At 34.9% G+C, this 16900-nt stretch overlaps 1 protein-coding gene across 1 annotated transcript in view; it reads right to left on the bottom strand.

Annotated features, from left to right (window-relative positions):
* NUP155 (nucleoporin 155kDa) overlaps nt 1–16900 on the bottom strand; it is a 59863-nt gene that overhangs the window by 34308 nt on the left and 8655 nt on the right. The window contains exons 5-12 of the mRNA XM_008582360.1: nt 14942–15034; nt 14361–14527; nt 12321–12426; nt 11222–11295; nt 10800–10891; nt 8404–8501; nt 7747–7899; nt 3981–4081 (exon numbers count right to left, since the gene is read on the bottom strand). Coding sequence (XP_008580582.1) covers nt 3981–4081; nt 7747–7899; nt 8404–8501; nt 10800–10891; nt 11222–11295; nt 12321–12426; nt 14361–14527; nt 14942–15034 — 884 coding nt within the window. The remainder of the gene's footprint in view (nt 1–3980; nt 4082–7746; nt 7900–8403; nt 8502–10799; nt 10892–11221; nt 11296–12320; nt 12427–14360; nt 14528–14941; nt 15035–16900) is intronic.

Genomic DNA, 16900 nt, shown 5'->3' with positions numbered 1-16900 from the left:
ATTTAACTTCCCATTATCCTATTCTTTTAACCAGGCATCTCCTATACTAATAAATAATCTTTTTATACTAGAGGACAATAGCAAAATTTCCTTAAGTTAAACTATAAAATACTATTTACTAGAATTTTAACTTTCTCAGCAATCAAAGAATGATAACTATCTACCACCTTTCCAGGATAGATTAATCTATACTGCTATGTTCAGTACTTATATTATGCTGACATGTAGATTTTTGTTCTCTTCTGAAGTCGTATGTGTTTTCTAAGATAAGATAATGTCATTTTTTAAAAAAGTGTTTTAATCTTCTGAAATACTTTACAATAAAATATTTCAAGCATCCAGAAATGTCAAAAATAAAGTAAATGTCCATATACCCAACCCCTAGATTCAACAATTACTGACATTTTGCCAGACTTGCCTTTTCTCTCTTCCTATATATTTTTATTGAACCATTTGAAAGTTACAGATATCATATATGATTACTAAATATTTTTGCATGCAGCTCCTAAAAATAAGGATATTATTTTACATAACTAAAATAACATTATAACATTTAAGAATGTTAACTCCCTAATATAATCTAATTTCCAGACAATATAAAATTACTCCTATTTGTCCCAATGTCTTTTATAGCTGTTAACAACCAACTGATTTTTGATAAAGATGCCAAGAAGAGACAGTAAGAAAAAAACAGCCTTTTCAATAAATGGTGCTGGGAAAACTGGATATCTAGATGCAGAAGACTGAAACTACACCCTGATCTCGCACTATACACAAAAATCAACTTAAAATGGATTAAAGTCCTAAATTTAAGACCTGAAACTATGAAACTACTAAAAGAAAACATAGGGAAATACTACACAAAATAGGAGTGTGCAGTGCTTTTTTGAACAAGACCACGAAGTCACAGGCAAACAAAGTAAATCACATAAACAGGATTACATCAAACTGAAAAGCTTCTGCACAGCAAATGACACTGTTAAAAAAGTGAAGAAACAACTTACAGAATGGGAGAAAGTGTTTTCAAACTAGATATCAGACAAGGGGCTAATATCCAGAATATATGAAAAACTCAACTCAACAGCAAAAAAACAAATAACCCAATTAAAAAATGTGCCAAAGACCTGAACAGACATTTCTCAAAACAAGGCATACATGGCCAACAAGCACATGAAAGAATGCTCAACATCACTAATCATCAGGGAAATGCAAATTAAAAGCACAATGAGGTATTATCTCGCCCCAGTTAGAATGGTTATTATCAACAAGACAGAAAATAATGAATGCTGGCAAAGATGCAGAAAAATGGAGCCCTCCTACATTGTTGGTGGGAATGTAAATTGGTACAGCCATTATGTAAAACAGTATGGAGGTTCCTCAGAGAACTAAAAATAGATCTATCTTCCAACCTAGCTATCCCACAACTGCATATATACCCAAAGGAAATGAAATCAATATAACAAAAAGACACCTGCACTCCCATGTTCATCACAATGCTATTCACAATAGCCAAGAGATGGAATCAACGTAAATGCCTATCAATGGATGAACTGTTAAAAAAAAACCTGTGGTAGGGCCGGCCTGTGGCTCACTCGGGAGAGTGCGGTGCTGATAACACTAAGGCCACGGGTTCGGATCCCATATAGGGATGGCTGGTTAGCTCACTGGGTGAGCGTGGTGCTGACAACACCAAGTCAAGGGTTAAGATCCCCTTACCGGTCATCTTTTTAAAAAACAAACAAACAAACAAACAAAAACCTGTGGTATATATACATAATGGAATACTGTTCAGCTATAAAAAGAAACGATAACCTGTCATTTGAAGCAACATGAATGAAACTGGAATCCATCATGTTAAGTGAAGTACATCAGGCACAAAAAGACAAATACTGCATGATCTCACTCATATGTGGAATTAAAAAAAAGTGGTTCTCACAGAAGTAGAGAGTAGAATAATGATTACCAGAGGCTGGGAGGGCAGGGGGGTGGCAGGGAGATGAAATGGTAGACTAATGGGTACAAAACTATCCTATTTACCCTAAGTGAATCATTGTGTAATACTTGCATTTATTAAAACAACAAACTGCACCCCACAAATACGTACAAGTAAATGTTAAAAAGAAAAACTAGAATTGTATCAAAGTTCATGCACTGTATTTGGTGGCTGTTTTTTCCTTTTTTAAAAAAATAAAAGCCCATGTCTGTTTGAGAACAACTCGAAGACTATACAAATGAAATGATATGATGTACAATATTTGCTTTAAAAAAAAAAAAAAAAAAAAAAAAATTAACGGTGCTTTTAAATAAAACAATGCTATGCATACTATTATAAAAAAGAGCTTAAAGAATAATTTTAATTTCAGTTACAGCTTATGGTTACGGGCCGGCCCGGTGGCGCACTGGATAGTGCGCCGCTTGGGAAGCGCGGCGGCGCTCCCGTCCGAGGGTTCGGATCCCACATACAGACCGGCTCCCGCTCACTGGCTGAGCGAGGCGCAGGAGCAACGCCGAGGCTTGCGATCCCGTTGCCAGTCCCCGGTCCGGTACGGGGGCAACACTGAGGGTTGCGATCCGTTGCCGGACACAGAAAAAAGACAAAAAGACAAAAAAAAAAAAAAATTAACATTTATTGAGTGCTTCCTATGTACCAGGCAGTTTTCTGAGTCCTTAACACACATGAATTCATTTAATCATTTAACAATAACTCCACAGAAGTAGGTACTATTACAACTACTACAGATGAGAAAATAGAGGGCCAATAACATTGCTCTACAACATTGAGGAGGTGGAGCCAGGATTCAAACCTGCACCCCCTTCACCCCAGCACTGCATGTCCATCGGGATAACGTTTATATCTTACTGAGCTCTGAATCCTCAGTTTATTACAGCACAAAGCTCACAGTAGATGCTCAATAAAGTTCAAAGTATAAAGGAGAAGGTCACCCCTTACACTTCGTTATTCACCTCCTGTCCTTACCCCAGCTCCGTTAACCATGTCAGAAACTTGGTAGAGCTCATTCAAACCACACCCCCCACCCCTGGGAGCTGGGGTTTTCCTTCTCCCACGTACACACACCTTTTTCTTCTCCCCGTAACTGGAAGGGCTCGTGTGAGAATTACCAGAAAGCAGCCAATGACAGCTATAACTAAAATGCTTGTGAAGGGATGGCTCCAAAAAGAGTATCAGACATTCACACCACAGTGGGGATTGGTTTATCTGGTTTACTCAGCTGCCTCGGGGGCTCTCTAGGGGTATCTAAAAGGACAGATAGGGGCAGGAAGAGGACACCTAAGTGAGGGGGAAAGATGGCCTCCCCACAGCCCCCAGTAGGCCAAGGACTAAGATAGGCAACCCAAGCAGGCCCAGTGGGTGGGTTCATGGCAGCCTTGCTCCTCACGCAGGACAACATCCACTTCATGGAGTATGTGGTGGTATTTGCTTTTAAAACACAACTGTGTGTGTCTGTGTATTTGTAAGTGTAGGGAAGAAAGATGAAATAAAATGGGAAATAGGTTGGTAATTCTCCCATGTGATGTTCAATTTACCATTCAAACTTTGTGTATGTTTGAAAGTTTCTACGATTAAAAATAAAACAAAAAAATGTAGGCAAACCTAAAAAGAAATTGTTAGAATAAAATTCTAAGTCATAACTATAATGAATGGCCTCATAATTAAATAACTAAAAATATATTTATATGGGACAAAGATCATTTCAGAAAAGATACATGTATTTTCAGGCATATTATGGAAAAAATTCTAAAAGGGTTTTCTTTAAAGATATTTTTAGTGATTACCATAATAACTTTTAACCCGACAGAGGAAAAAACACAGAATAGGATACATTTCTTCTCAATTAGTTTCTAATCATGTAATATCATTAGAAGCAAAGAGCAATAAGTCAGAATATAAAGTTCCTTACCACATTATTCTTCACTTAAAATTATATAAAAGTTTCTTTATAATTATAAAAATAACTTACCTGGGTTTCCATCATTGGCCTTTGGAAAGGAAACGTATCATGGTTGACACACCATAAAATGTCATTATCCTCATTTTCTGAGGCTGCCATCAATAGAATACCTAAAAGTTTAACGCACAAAATCTTATTACGTGATGTCAAATAACATGCATCGCCAATAACCTTAATAATAATTAACATTTATATATACATACACGACATTAATCTTTATAAGCAAACAAGCAAACTTTTAAGAAAACAAAAATAAATTCACTGAAAGAATTATTGGTAGGGTAGAGTTGTTAAGTGTTCTCGATTTTATACTGTATTTCTTTCAGGCAAACATTTATTTTTCACATTTTAACATTTCTGAATTTAGGATGTATCTTGCACTCAATGAGTTTATCAATTTAATTATTAACTTTACAACACTTACTGAGTATGTAAAGCATGTTGTGACAACAATCAATGGTATCTAATATTCAATGAAATAGTTTATGTACTGGTTAATTCAAATTCGCCATGAATAAAAATGATAAAGGAGCTCGTGGAATGGCAGAAATGAATGTACTATAAAAGAAATATATTAGCAAAACTAGTTGATTTTACAGTTCGATTTTTAAATATACTCTCCTATGTTCAATTCCAGCTCCTCCTGTTAATTTGCCCCCTTTACACTGACTTTAGCACTATCAGCCTTCAGTTCATTGGATGGATGGTTTTAGGTGAGGGGACCATAATTAATGAAACACATAACTGGACTGTGAAAAATTGAGAGTAGTTTACATTAAGATGGCAAAAGACATTTCTTAGGTTTTAGCACATGGAAGTTTGAAAAACTGCAATTTGACTGCACTGTGCACATTTTAAAAACCATGGTATTTTTTTCCTGAATACATTTCTAGAATTAAAACTTAATTCTATTTGCAATAGCACTGAAAAGAATAAAATACATAGGAATAAATGTAAACAAAAGAAATGCAAGTCTTGTATCCACTGTACACCACTGAAAGAAATTAAAGGAGATCTAAATAAATGGGAAGTTATCCTGTATTCATAGATTTGGAGACTTAATATAGTTAAGATGGCAACATTCCTTAAACTGATCTACAGATTCAACTATCAAAATCCCACCTGCCCACTTTGCAGAAATTAAAAAGCTAAATCCTAAAATTCATATGAAAACGCAAACGATTCAGAATAGTGAAAATAATCTTTAAAAAAAAGAAAGACCAAAATTGGAAGAGTTGCACTAACCAATTTCAAAACTTACAAAGCAACAATAATCATGACTATGTGTTACTGGCATAAGGACAGACATATAGACCAATGGAATAGAACTGAAAGTCCAGAACCCATACGTTTACAGGTAATTTATTTGAGACAATGGTGCAAAAACTACGGGGAAAGAATATTCTTTTCAACAAATAGTGCTCAGACAACTGATATCCATATGCAAAAAAAGCCAGACTCCTACCTCATATGATATATAAAAATTAACTCAAATGGATCAAAGATCTAAATGTGAGAGTGAAAAATAAAACTCATAGAGGAAAACACGAGTAAATCTTTGTGACCTTATAGTTTTCACTCTCACATTTAGGTCTTTGGCTCCTTATATATGAACCCATAGTACAGCAAACAAAGAAAAAATGAATAAATTGCACTTCATCAAAATTAAAACTTTTGTGCTTCAAAGGATATCGTTAGAAAATGAAAAGACAATCCACAGAATGGCAGCAAATATTTGCAAATCATATACCTAATAAAGGACTTGTGTCTAGAATATATAAAGAATTCAATAATATATACAACCCAATAATAATAATAATAATGATAAAGACAACCCAATCTAAAGAAAGGCAAAGAATCTGAATGGGTATTTGTCCAAAGAAGATGTACAGACGGCTAAGAATGAAAAGATGTTCAACATTATTAGCCAACAGACAAATGCAAAGCAAAATCACAATGAGATACCACTACATACCCACTAAGATGGACATAGACAGAAAACAAGTATTGGCAAGGATGTGGTAAAACCTTATGCTGGTAAGAATATAAGATGGTCTAGTTGCTTTGGAAAATAGTCTGACAGTTCCTCAACAGTAGAACACAGAGTAACAATATGACCCAGCAATCCCAATCCTAGGTACATACATATACTCAAAAGAAATAAAAAACATGTTCATACAAAAACTACACGTATGGGGGCCGGCCCGGTGGCGCACTGCGCTAGTGCGCCGCTTGGGAAGCGTGGAGGCGCTCCCGCCGAGGGTTCGGATCCCACATACAGACCGGTTCCCGCTCACTGGCTGAGTGAGGCGCGGGGGCAACACCGAGGGTTGCGATCCCGTTGCCGGTCCCGGTCTGGTCCGGGGGCGACACTGAGGGTTGCGATCCGTTGCCGGACACGGAAAAAGACAAAAAAAAAAAAAAAAAACTACACGTATGTTCACAGCATTCATAATAACCAAAAAGTAGAAACAACTCAAATGTCTACAAATGGATGGATAAATAAAATGTGGTACATCCATACAATGAAGTACTATTCCTCAATAAAAAGAAACCAAGTACTGTTACATGCTTAAAAGCATTATGCTAACTGAAAATCTAAGCCAGTCATATATTGTATGATTACATTTATATGAAATGTTCAAAATAGGCAAATTCTTAAAGAAAGTAGACTAGTGATTTCCCAGAGCTGGGAGAAGGGAAGAATAGGAATGAGGAGTGACTACTGATGGGTACGGGGTTTCTTTCTGGGGTGATGAAAATATTCCTAAATCAGACAGTGGTGATAGTTGTACAACTCTAAACTACAAGTGTTCCACTGAATGGAACACTTTAAAAGGATGAATTTTATAGTATATGAATTATATCTCAATAAAGCTGTTATTTTAAAATGCCATGAAGGTGTCTGATACAGTGCATTTGGAAAAACTCTATTTGTAAAGAAAAGTTCATTTGGGTGTTGAACAATAAAATTATGGAAGAGACATCAGAATAAGCATAGAAAAGGCTTTAATTCGGATCTCATATTGGCCAGCTACACACACACACACAAACAGGCTTTCAAAATAATTAGAAAATAAAAATAAACATTTTATTTTATTTTTTTATTTTTATTTTTTCAAAGATGACCGGTAAGGGGATCTCAACCCTTGACTTGGTGTTGTCAGCACCACGGTCTCCCAAGTGAGCGAACTGGCCATCCCTATACAGGGATCCAAACCCGTAGCCTTGGTGTTATCGGCACCACACTCTTCCGAGTGAGCCACGGGCCGGCACTAAAAATAAACATTTTAGAAATGCTTTCCCATAATGTGAAAAAGCACACACAAATTTTCCAAGTTTTGATATTTAATTAGAACTTAAAAGAGTTATTATCAAGATTTCATATGACTGCATGCAAAACTCTACATCCACAAAGGCACTGGCACAGCAGGCATGGTATCAGAAATTCCATTTGAGTTTTTCTAACCACTCTAAAGGAAAAGAGTTCAGAGAGTCTATTGCATGGAATAAAACACAGATTTTTATTAGTGAATTCATATACAAAGCTAATAACATTCTATGATTAAAACAAAACTAAAAAGTATTTAGATATTAAAAAAATACCATGGTTTTTATATATTTGAAAATGCTTGAAATATAATGTAATATAAAAAAGAGTACCTGGATAAAACTTTATTGAAAAATTTGTTTATGATATTTTCAGATGCCTCGAAATGCCTTTTTAACAATTTTAAGAAGACAATCTTAAATCTAATAGTACTTCAGAACTTACCTTTACTATAAAGAGCTTTATGTACTTTTGAAGGCTTTTCCACTGTAGAAGATGCTGAGAATCCAGGAGGTAAGCGGACATGAACCAGGGTCAGTGTATTAGGCCGTGCTAATGGCTGTCTGAATGGACAAGTGCTGAAATATAACCTAACACCTGATGATGGGGTAAAATTATACATTAGTAACAGAAAATACAGGATGTGAGGTATGTGTGTTATTGAAACAAGTCCATATAAAAACAAAGAACTCTTGTTAAAACCATACATCACTTTTCTCACTGATCTTAAACTGCCATCTAGACTACCAGCTGAAAGAGATTTCTAATAAAACTTGGAATTGAGAAGTGAATCGACATTCTTCAGTACAAAAAACTTGCAATGACAAGCCAAGGGAGCCTGTATTGCAATTCAGGCTCTGTAACAAAATGTGAGTCACTTTACCTTTCAGGCCTTTTTTTTTTTTTTTAAGGCTTGGTTTTACATATACGAAATGAGGAGACAGAATCCTGTAATTTTCAAAATTCTTAATTTTATGAATTATTAACATGGCTTGATAACTGACATAGAAATAAAAACACATTTCAAATCATAAATTTCCAAATATGAGGATTATCAAAAGTTGTAACAGCAAAAGCATATATATAAATAAAACAACAAACCTGCATGTGTGATGACCAATAACTGACAGTCCAGTGATTCAGAATTTTCAATCACTGCTATTTGAACAATTGGCTTAAAAACAGAGCGATCAATGGTCCTAAAAGGAAAGAGAAAAACTAAAATGTATTTTTAAAATGTCTACTAAATTATAAGGAACATTTTCCATCAGCATTTTTACATGTCTAAATATGCTTAGATAATTTAAGACTATCTACTTAGGAAAGTAACACAACAGCAGCAAGAACTGGAAAAAACTCTTGAATGTGTATAGTTTACACTGATACTGCTGAGTTACCCTATTTTCAAACAAAGATCATAAAAAATGGCTAAAACCACTGGGTGAATGGCAGTTGGGGAGCATAGTATTCTCAGAACTTCGATTTATCATTGTAAATATTACTACTCATAAAAAAGGGGGGACTCGGGCCAGCCCGTGGCTCGCTCGGGAGAGTGTGGTGCTGATAACACCAAGGCCCCGGGTTCGGATCCCATATAGGGATGGCCGGTTTGCTCGCTGGCTGAGCGTGGTGCTGACAACACCAAGTCAAGGGTTAAGATCCCCTTACCGGTCATCTTTAAAAAAAAAAAAGGGGGGGGGGGACATAAAACTTTACAATGGATAAATTTGTTGAACACCACCTGAACCAAGCGTTTAACAGTGGGAAAACTGATATTATATGCCTCCTAATGTAAAGCAGTAAGAAGTTCACATCACCTATGTAATACTGGCTAAAAAAATATTACTGGTAATCTAATTGTAAAGAAAAAGACAAATTCAGACATTGGGATATTCAATAAATAACTCTCCTGCCCCTACCTTCCAAATCTCAATGTTATGAAAAAGAACAGGCAGCAAGGGGGCTCTTCTATATTAAAGAGACTAATGACCAACACATAAGTTCTGATTTTAATTGGAGAAAAATGGAAATATAAACAGCTATAGAAGATTTTGGGAACTATTGGGCAATTTTAATATGGACTATATAATTAATAGATAATATGATAGAATTACTGTTAATTTTCTTAGGTGTGGTAATTGTATCGTGGTTATGTAAGAGACTTAGGAAATGGAAACTGAAGAATTTAAGGATGAAAGTCATGATGTCTGCAACTTACCTTCAAATGGCTCATAAGAAAAACACTGAGCAAATGAAGCAAAACAATCAATTTAACAGTGAATTTAGATAAAGGGTATATCAGTTTTTACCACACTGTTTTTTTAAATTTCTCTGGGATTTGAAAAAATGCCCAAAAGAAAGTTGGGGGAAAAAACACAAAACCTGGTGTTTTCTATTGCCTGCCTTCAGAATTTTTTTTTTTTTTTTTTTATCACTGAAGAGCAAAGAAAACATGCTGATTTTTCACTATGATATATGATCACAGTCATTACCCAGGCACACAGACAACAAAAGCTGAAAGTCTGAGGCTTTTATGATGTGAAGAGAATGTTTGCAGCTAACAAAGGCAGTTGGGACATACACAAATAGCAGTGCAGAGTGTCCAAAGACTTGCATTCTAGGTTGAGTCCTGCACTTACTTAGCAGTTAGACCTCAGGCTAATCATAACAACCTTTAGTACCAGTTTCCTCATGAATAAAATGAGAATAGTACAACTGTGAAATTCTGTATTCTGCACTTGTGTCAATAATCAGACCAACTAAACTTGTACCATGTAGGACTATTAAAAGGGTGGATAGTTTTCTGTATATTTTAGCTACTATTTATTTATTACTATGTTTATAATTATGCAATGTAATCATTTTCTGTGGCCCTTTACCAATTTCTCACTAACCCCAGTCTCTCTCTTCTTTTCCAACCTCTGGTAGCCTCAGTTCCATTCTCTCCTTTTGAAAGTTCAATGAATTATTGTGATTGTTGTATCTTTCTTTCTTTTTTTTTGCTTATTTATTTTTTTAGCTTCCACTTATGAGTGAGGACATGTGGTATTTCTCTTTGTGTGCCTGACTTATTTCACTCAACATAATTTTCTCTCGGTTCATCCATGTTACTGCAAATGGCAGAATTTCATTCAAAAAGGTGAGTAGTTCTAAAAGAGGGAACGCTGAGACATGTAGTGTCCTAGTCATGATACCCACAAAGCCTGTAAGAGACGACCTAAAAGCTTAATTTAACATTCCAAGGAAAAACATCCATCAAGCTGTACTTTACACAGCAAAACCTTATATTTAACTGTGCCTTTTGTTTCAAACCATCAAGCATAAGAATAAAATAGTCTCTAGCAGCTATGTTTCAAACATAACTTAGAGCCTCATCCCCTTCAACATTTCTTATTTTTTAAAGATATATTGAGGGAATAATTTAATTTTAATACACAACACATAAATAGTATAACAATGCCTGTAAATGAAATGTCTGACAATAAATTATATATTACCTAGCAATGTTTCCAGCAGCAGAGACAATAGCATTTTGTGACACTGAGGCAACTCTGCTCATTCCTTGTCCATCTTGGCCCAAATCATAAACCTGTGAATAAAAAAATCATTCTCATTTAAATACAATTATATAAAGCATACGTTTTATTAAATAAACTTTTCATTTTAGGAATCCTTTAATTTTGGTACTTAATATAGGCACAGAAAAATTCAGAGATTTGAAATCTCATAAAAAGGGTCCCTAAGAAGTGATTGGTTCTATTTAGAGAAAGAAAATAAAATCTTAAAAAACAAAAAAGTAGTTTGGGATGTTTTTTTAAAAAGTACACAGTCCATAGGAAAAGTTTAAGAGTGACTGAATCTCCTTCCTTAAACAGGGATGTTTTCTAACTTTGAATGGTAGCATAATACCAATACTTACCTGTATTACTCCTTTCTCAGATCGTGTATATAAAATATTTCTAGAATTATCAATTGCAATTTGAACAATAGGATCTAAAAGTAAGACAAAAAAAGAAGAAAACCCAAAGATTAACAAATCAAACACAGCAACCACTCATAACATATTTAAATTGTGAATTAGAACCTTGCATTCAGGAACTTTCCTTTCTCTTGCTTTGTAATTAAATCCTAGGATATTTGCAAAAGGACCAAGCCAGGAAGCATTTAGGTCAGACATTTGAAAAAACAGATGTCAAACACTGTGAATGGGTTAAAGGGCATCACAAATAGTTATTCTATCCTCTAATTGAACTTTAAGCCAAACCAAAAAAAGTTCTAGATTATTTCTTCATTCAACAATATGTAAGGGCTGCCTGGTTAGCTTAGTTAAAACACTAAGGCCACGGGTTCAGATCCCTGTACCGGCCAGCCACAAAAACAAAACAAAACAGTATTTAATAAACATTTACTACTTGCTAGAAATATACAGGATAATTTTATCTGGTTCTTTCTTTCAAAAAACTTATACGTGCATACATGTATAAAGAAACTTATACATGTTATACATTTATACATGTATGAAGAAAAGAAACTATTAATTTAGTTTAATAATTCATTGTGTGAACAGAAACAATTGAAACAAACATTGAGCCATCTTAACATTTTTTTAGGTATATTTATCTTACTTTGCTAAAGCATTTTAAAATGATTTCACCTGTTTAAATCTCTCAGTTCATTAAAAACTCAGGTATATTCATTTTATACTGGGAATTTGTTCTAGACCAGGCAGAACATGTATTAGCTGTCTGAATGTCTACCTATCTCACATATACACACGTTTTGGTTTAAGTATGAACAGCTGTCTTGGACACAAGTTCCTTGATGCTTCATTTAGAGGAAATTAGTAATTTAAGAATAAAACCCACACAATCTCATTTCTATAATACCTTCACCATTTAGGAGACCTTAATAATACATAACAAACTGTTTCAAATAAGAATGAGAATCTCTGAAGAAAATGTTAAGTCAATGACATGTTAAACTCGTTTTATTTGCCACATTTATTGTTTCCTACTTACCATCTTCTGAGAATGTGAATTGTAGCAAGGAAGGAACAAGGAAAGAAAGTGAGCTCTTTGAGTGGTTTATTTTTCTACACCTTTGGCTAAACCAACCTGCTTCTGCCTTAAAAAGAGAAAAAGAAAAAGAAGACTTGTAAACATATGTAATTCCCTCATAACAACTACTGTATATTTATAATAATCCTCAAATATTCATTAAATACCAATAATTATAAGTAATAAAGTAAGACATACTATTCAAAATTTACTCAGTCTAGTCCTATAATTAAAAATATCTGCCAAATATTGACATGGAAAAACTTTCAAGACATTTTGTCAAGTGAAACAAAACGTAATTGATAATCCAAGTAAAAGCTTATCTTCACAAAAGTAAACTATGTATTTGTACATGTGTATACATACACATAAATACACATGTATAAATACTTATATGTACACTTACATCAATGTATATATCATGTTCTACAAGAACATACACAAAGTTATGGCTTTTACCTCTGAGAAGAAGACTGGGTCTTGTAGGCACAGTACAGTCACAGAGGATTATGGCTTTGATTGTATGCTTGAATATTTTTCATAAGAATATATTAATGTCTTTTTTCATACCTTTCCAGAGTGAGCTTGTAGCTTCCTTGTAGTCTTTACCTCTTAAGGAGATATTTTTACTATCTTTTCCCAGGCACACATGAAGTTGAGGGAACTAGACTGTCTTGCTAGGGAATAAGTGCAAGCCACATGGCACCAAAAATCATTTTCCTTCTGTGGATCCATAAAGAGGAGAATTGCCTCGGTGCAGCCCAACCATGCAGTCCACCCCTGTTCTCTACTGACAGTGTAGTTTCACCCATATGATGAAACTAATGGAAACTTAGGTGTTACTATGAGCCGTTTCTGGGGTGCCATTTTAATACTTGAGTAACACTTCTTAGAGTTGCCATCTACCTTAAGTCTCCTGTTTTTTACATTTTTGGAACTACTTCATTGTTTCACAAATTTCTGTATCTAATTCAGGGTTTACTTTAAGCTTAATAAGAGTTTCAGAGCAAGGTATCATCTTTCAACCAGAAAATTTTCTGCAGACCTTTAGGCTAGATAATCTCACCATTCCACTAACCAAACTTGGAATAAAACTGGTTAATACAGGAAATATGATTTGGATTGTGTTTTGGTAGGGTTTTTAAAAACTGTTTATAGGAAACTACTAATGTAAAATATTAGAATGTATGTTGCGAGATGTATAGCAATGACTCCAAGGTTGATACTCAATCAAATTCTAGATCGTACCTATCCATGAACCTATTTCTTTAGCCTGTTTTCTATCTACTATGAAGAACAGGATTCTCTACTTTGTGCAAAGGCCCTTTTGTGTTTACTTTTCACTCTTCATTTTTTTAAACGTGATTGTGCCCTTGACTATCCCAGGGTGCTATTGCTATGAAGCCGAGCACTTGTGAATGGTGCATATTTGTAGTTCCAGTTCCAGTGCCCATTACAAACTTGATTATATCTCAGCTATTTAAATGTTAAGCTGGAGGATTTGGGCAAAAATAACTTCTGGCAATAATTTTTGGCATAATTTTCTATAGATTGGTGTGTGATGCTGAAGGGTTGTCCTTTTAGCTATCCCACAGGATGGATGTAGGTGGCAATGCATTCATTATGCTAACTAGTAAAGCTTCATCTATCCTAAGTCATGGTAAATCTCAACAAGGTAGTTCCTAGGATGTTAAGTGAGTAGTTATTTAGCAAAAATGATGTGGGGAGGAAAAATGAAATAATTGAATTTCCTCATCTTCACAGTTCATATTCTATACAATATGGTAATGCAATATTACATTCTATTTGCACCCTTCCTTAGGGAAGAACTTTGTGGTTTTCTACCTTCTGAGTGCAATGTTACAGAAGATAATTAAAAAATATTGGGATAGAAAAAAAAGAATATATTAAATGCCTTTACATAATTAGAAAATAAAAACAAAAGCTTATCTTTCCCTACTCCATGAAGAATGAAAAAATGTTTATAAATGTCAGACTTACTTGGTATGCTACTTCATATAAACAGCCATCCTTTCCAGCCAAAAAAATTCTGCCATTATCAGTGGACGTTATTGTTAGAAGGTAAGTATTATCAGTGGGAAGAGAATATAAAGGATCTGGAAGCAACTGCATTCCACCAGACATACTGTCATTAAGAATTCCAGAACCTATTTTTTTTTTAAAGAAAGAATGCAGGAATCAATTTATTAGCTTTTATCAAAAGTTTAAAACAATCTTTGCATTATCTTCAGAACTGATATTCTTACTGAATTCTTATTGATATATACTCAAAAGCTTCTATAACATATATTTTTAAATTACTATAAAAAGTCTGATACAAACAATTTGATAATTCGAGTTAAACAGAACCCACGGTATACATATTTTATATGGCAAAACATTAAACATAAAACTAACCCAAATTGATAAATTTTAGAAAAGAGCCTGAAAAGCTGGTAGTAATAATCATTAATTTGAGTAACTGGAATTCAACATTTCACACAGATTAGTTTTTAATTATAATATTAGTTGGCCAACAACATATTGCTATTTTAGAAAACATAACATGTGGGCTGTCGTACCTGTTTGCAAATTAGCATAGCTGAGTCCAAGAATTACTACATCCACAGGGGTAGCCAAAACCAGGAGGTATCGTACATGAGGTTGAAAGATGCCTAAGGTAAAGTTAGACACAGGGCAGAAATTATTTTCAGAAAAATACCTAGCATATTTAAGAACAGAATATGGTATTACCATTAAAATGAGGTACTGATTAAATAGTATGTGAAAAGTCTAAATCCAGATTAGTTAATTCTGATGTTAAAATATTACCAGGTATAATCATTTAAATAAGTAATCAGTAGTAGAAAAGAACCACCTCTTACAGATCTAGAGGTCAGAAAAAAGAAAGAAAAGGACCACCTGAGGAAACTATCACTTCAGAATTCAATGTCATTTGAAAACAGTGACGTTAAAAAAGTTTGTTTATTAACATATAAAAACTTATATTTATATATCCATATTCATGGCAGCATTATGTACAATAGCCAAAAGGTGAAGGCAATCCAAGTGTCCACTGACAGATGGATAAATAAAATGTGGCATAAATACACAACAGAATATTACTCAGACTTAAAAAGGAAATTTTTTTAGAAATTGCTTATGAATATTCATGGGGTACAAAGCTGACCGTCACCACTCATGCCCAAGACGTGATGGCCAGATCAATACTGGGCAGCATGTCCACAAATTGCAATTATACCCTGCGTTTGCCACCCAATTAATCCCCGACCTCCGTCGCCCTCTTCCCCACCCCACTTTGTATCCCTACAGGGTATGCTCTCTCCCTCTGCAAGTCCAATGCACCACTGTGGTCCTTCTTTTCTTCTTTCTCTCTCTCTTAGTTCCTACTTATGAGTGAGGGCATGCAGTATTCTTCCCTCTGTGCTTATTTCACTCAACACAAGTATCTTCAAGCTCATCCGTGTTGTTGTGAATGGCAGATTTTCGTTCAAAAAGGAAGGAAATCCTGATACATGCTATGACATGGATGAACCTTGAGGATATATGCTAAATGAAATAAGCCAGTCACAAAATGACAAATACTGTATGATTCCATTTATCTGAGGAAACCTAAAGTAGTCAAATTCATGGACACAAAAAGTAGAATGGTGCTTGCCAGAGGCTGGAGGAAGGGGGAATAAGAGTTACTGTTTAATGGGTACAGAGTTTCAGCTTTGCAAGATAAAAAGAGTTCTGGACATGGATGTGGTGATGGTCGCACACAGTATAAATGTACTTAATACCACTGAACTGTACACTTTAAAATGGTTTATATGGTGAAGTTTCGTTATGTGTATTTTACCACAATTAAAATATATACATATAAAGATTTCATTTTTGAAATGCGGTAGCAGAAAATAAAATTAGACTTACAGTTATCTACTAGAGAAAATGCTAGGACATTGATAGAGTCTAGAAGGAAAATTATATATTTTATGCACATCTTTCACAAAAGAATGAATTCAGTTTCAGAGGGGGCACTAAACCAAGCACAAAATTTTTTTTTATGTCAATTCTTGCTAAGATATTAACTTTAAAATGTGTGGAGTGGCATGAGATGTTATGTGCAGTTATCACTGTCATCATGTTATGACATCCAAAAATAGTGTCTCATTGTTAAGAATGAAAGGAAACATACCTTACATTATGATTATGGACTTCTCTTATATGTATATATTTTGCCTACTTAACATTGTTAAATGTCACAGAAAATATAATAATGCTATATCATCATTTGGTGTTACTTTCATTGATGAACATCAAACAGCAAAAAAGCCACAGCTTTGGGCCGGCCCAGTGGCGCACTGGATAGTGCGCCGCTTGGGAGGCGCGGCAGCGCTGCCGCCCGAGGGTTCGGATCCCACATACAGACCAGCTCCCTCTCACTGGCTGAGCGAGGCGTGGGAGCGACACCGAGGTTTGCAATCCCGTTGCCGGTCCCTGGTCCGGTACGGGGGCAACACTGAGGGTTGCGATCC

This window comes from Galeopterus variegatus, unplaced genomic scaffold (genome assembly GCF_000696425.1).
Source record: "Galeopterus variegatus unplaced genomic scaffold, G_variegatus-3.0.2 Scaffold2590, whole genome shotgun sequence".
Classification (NCBI taxonomy): Eukaryota; Metazoa; Chordata; class Mammalia; order Dermoptera; family Cynocephalidae; genus Galeopterus; species Galeopterus variegatus.
This window is presented reverse-complemented; position numbering and strand designations above follow the sequence as displayed.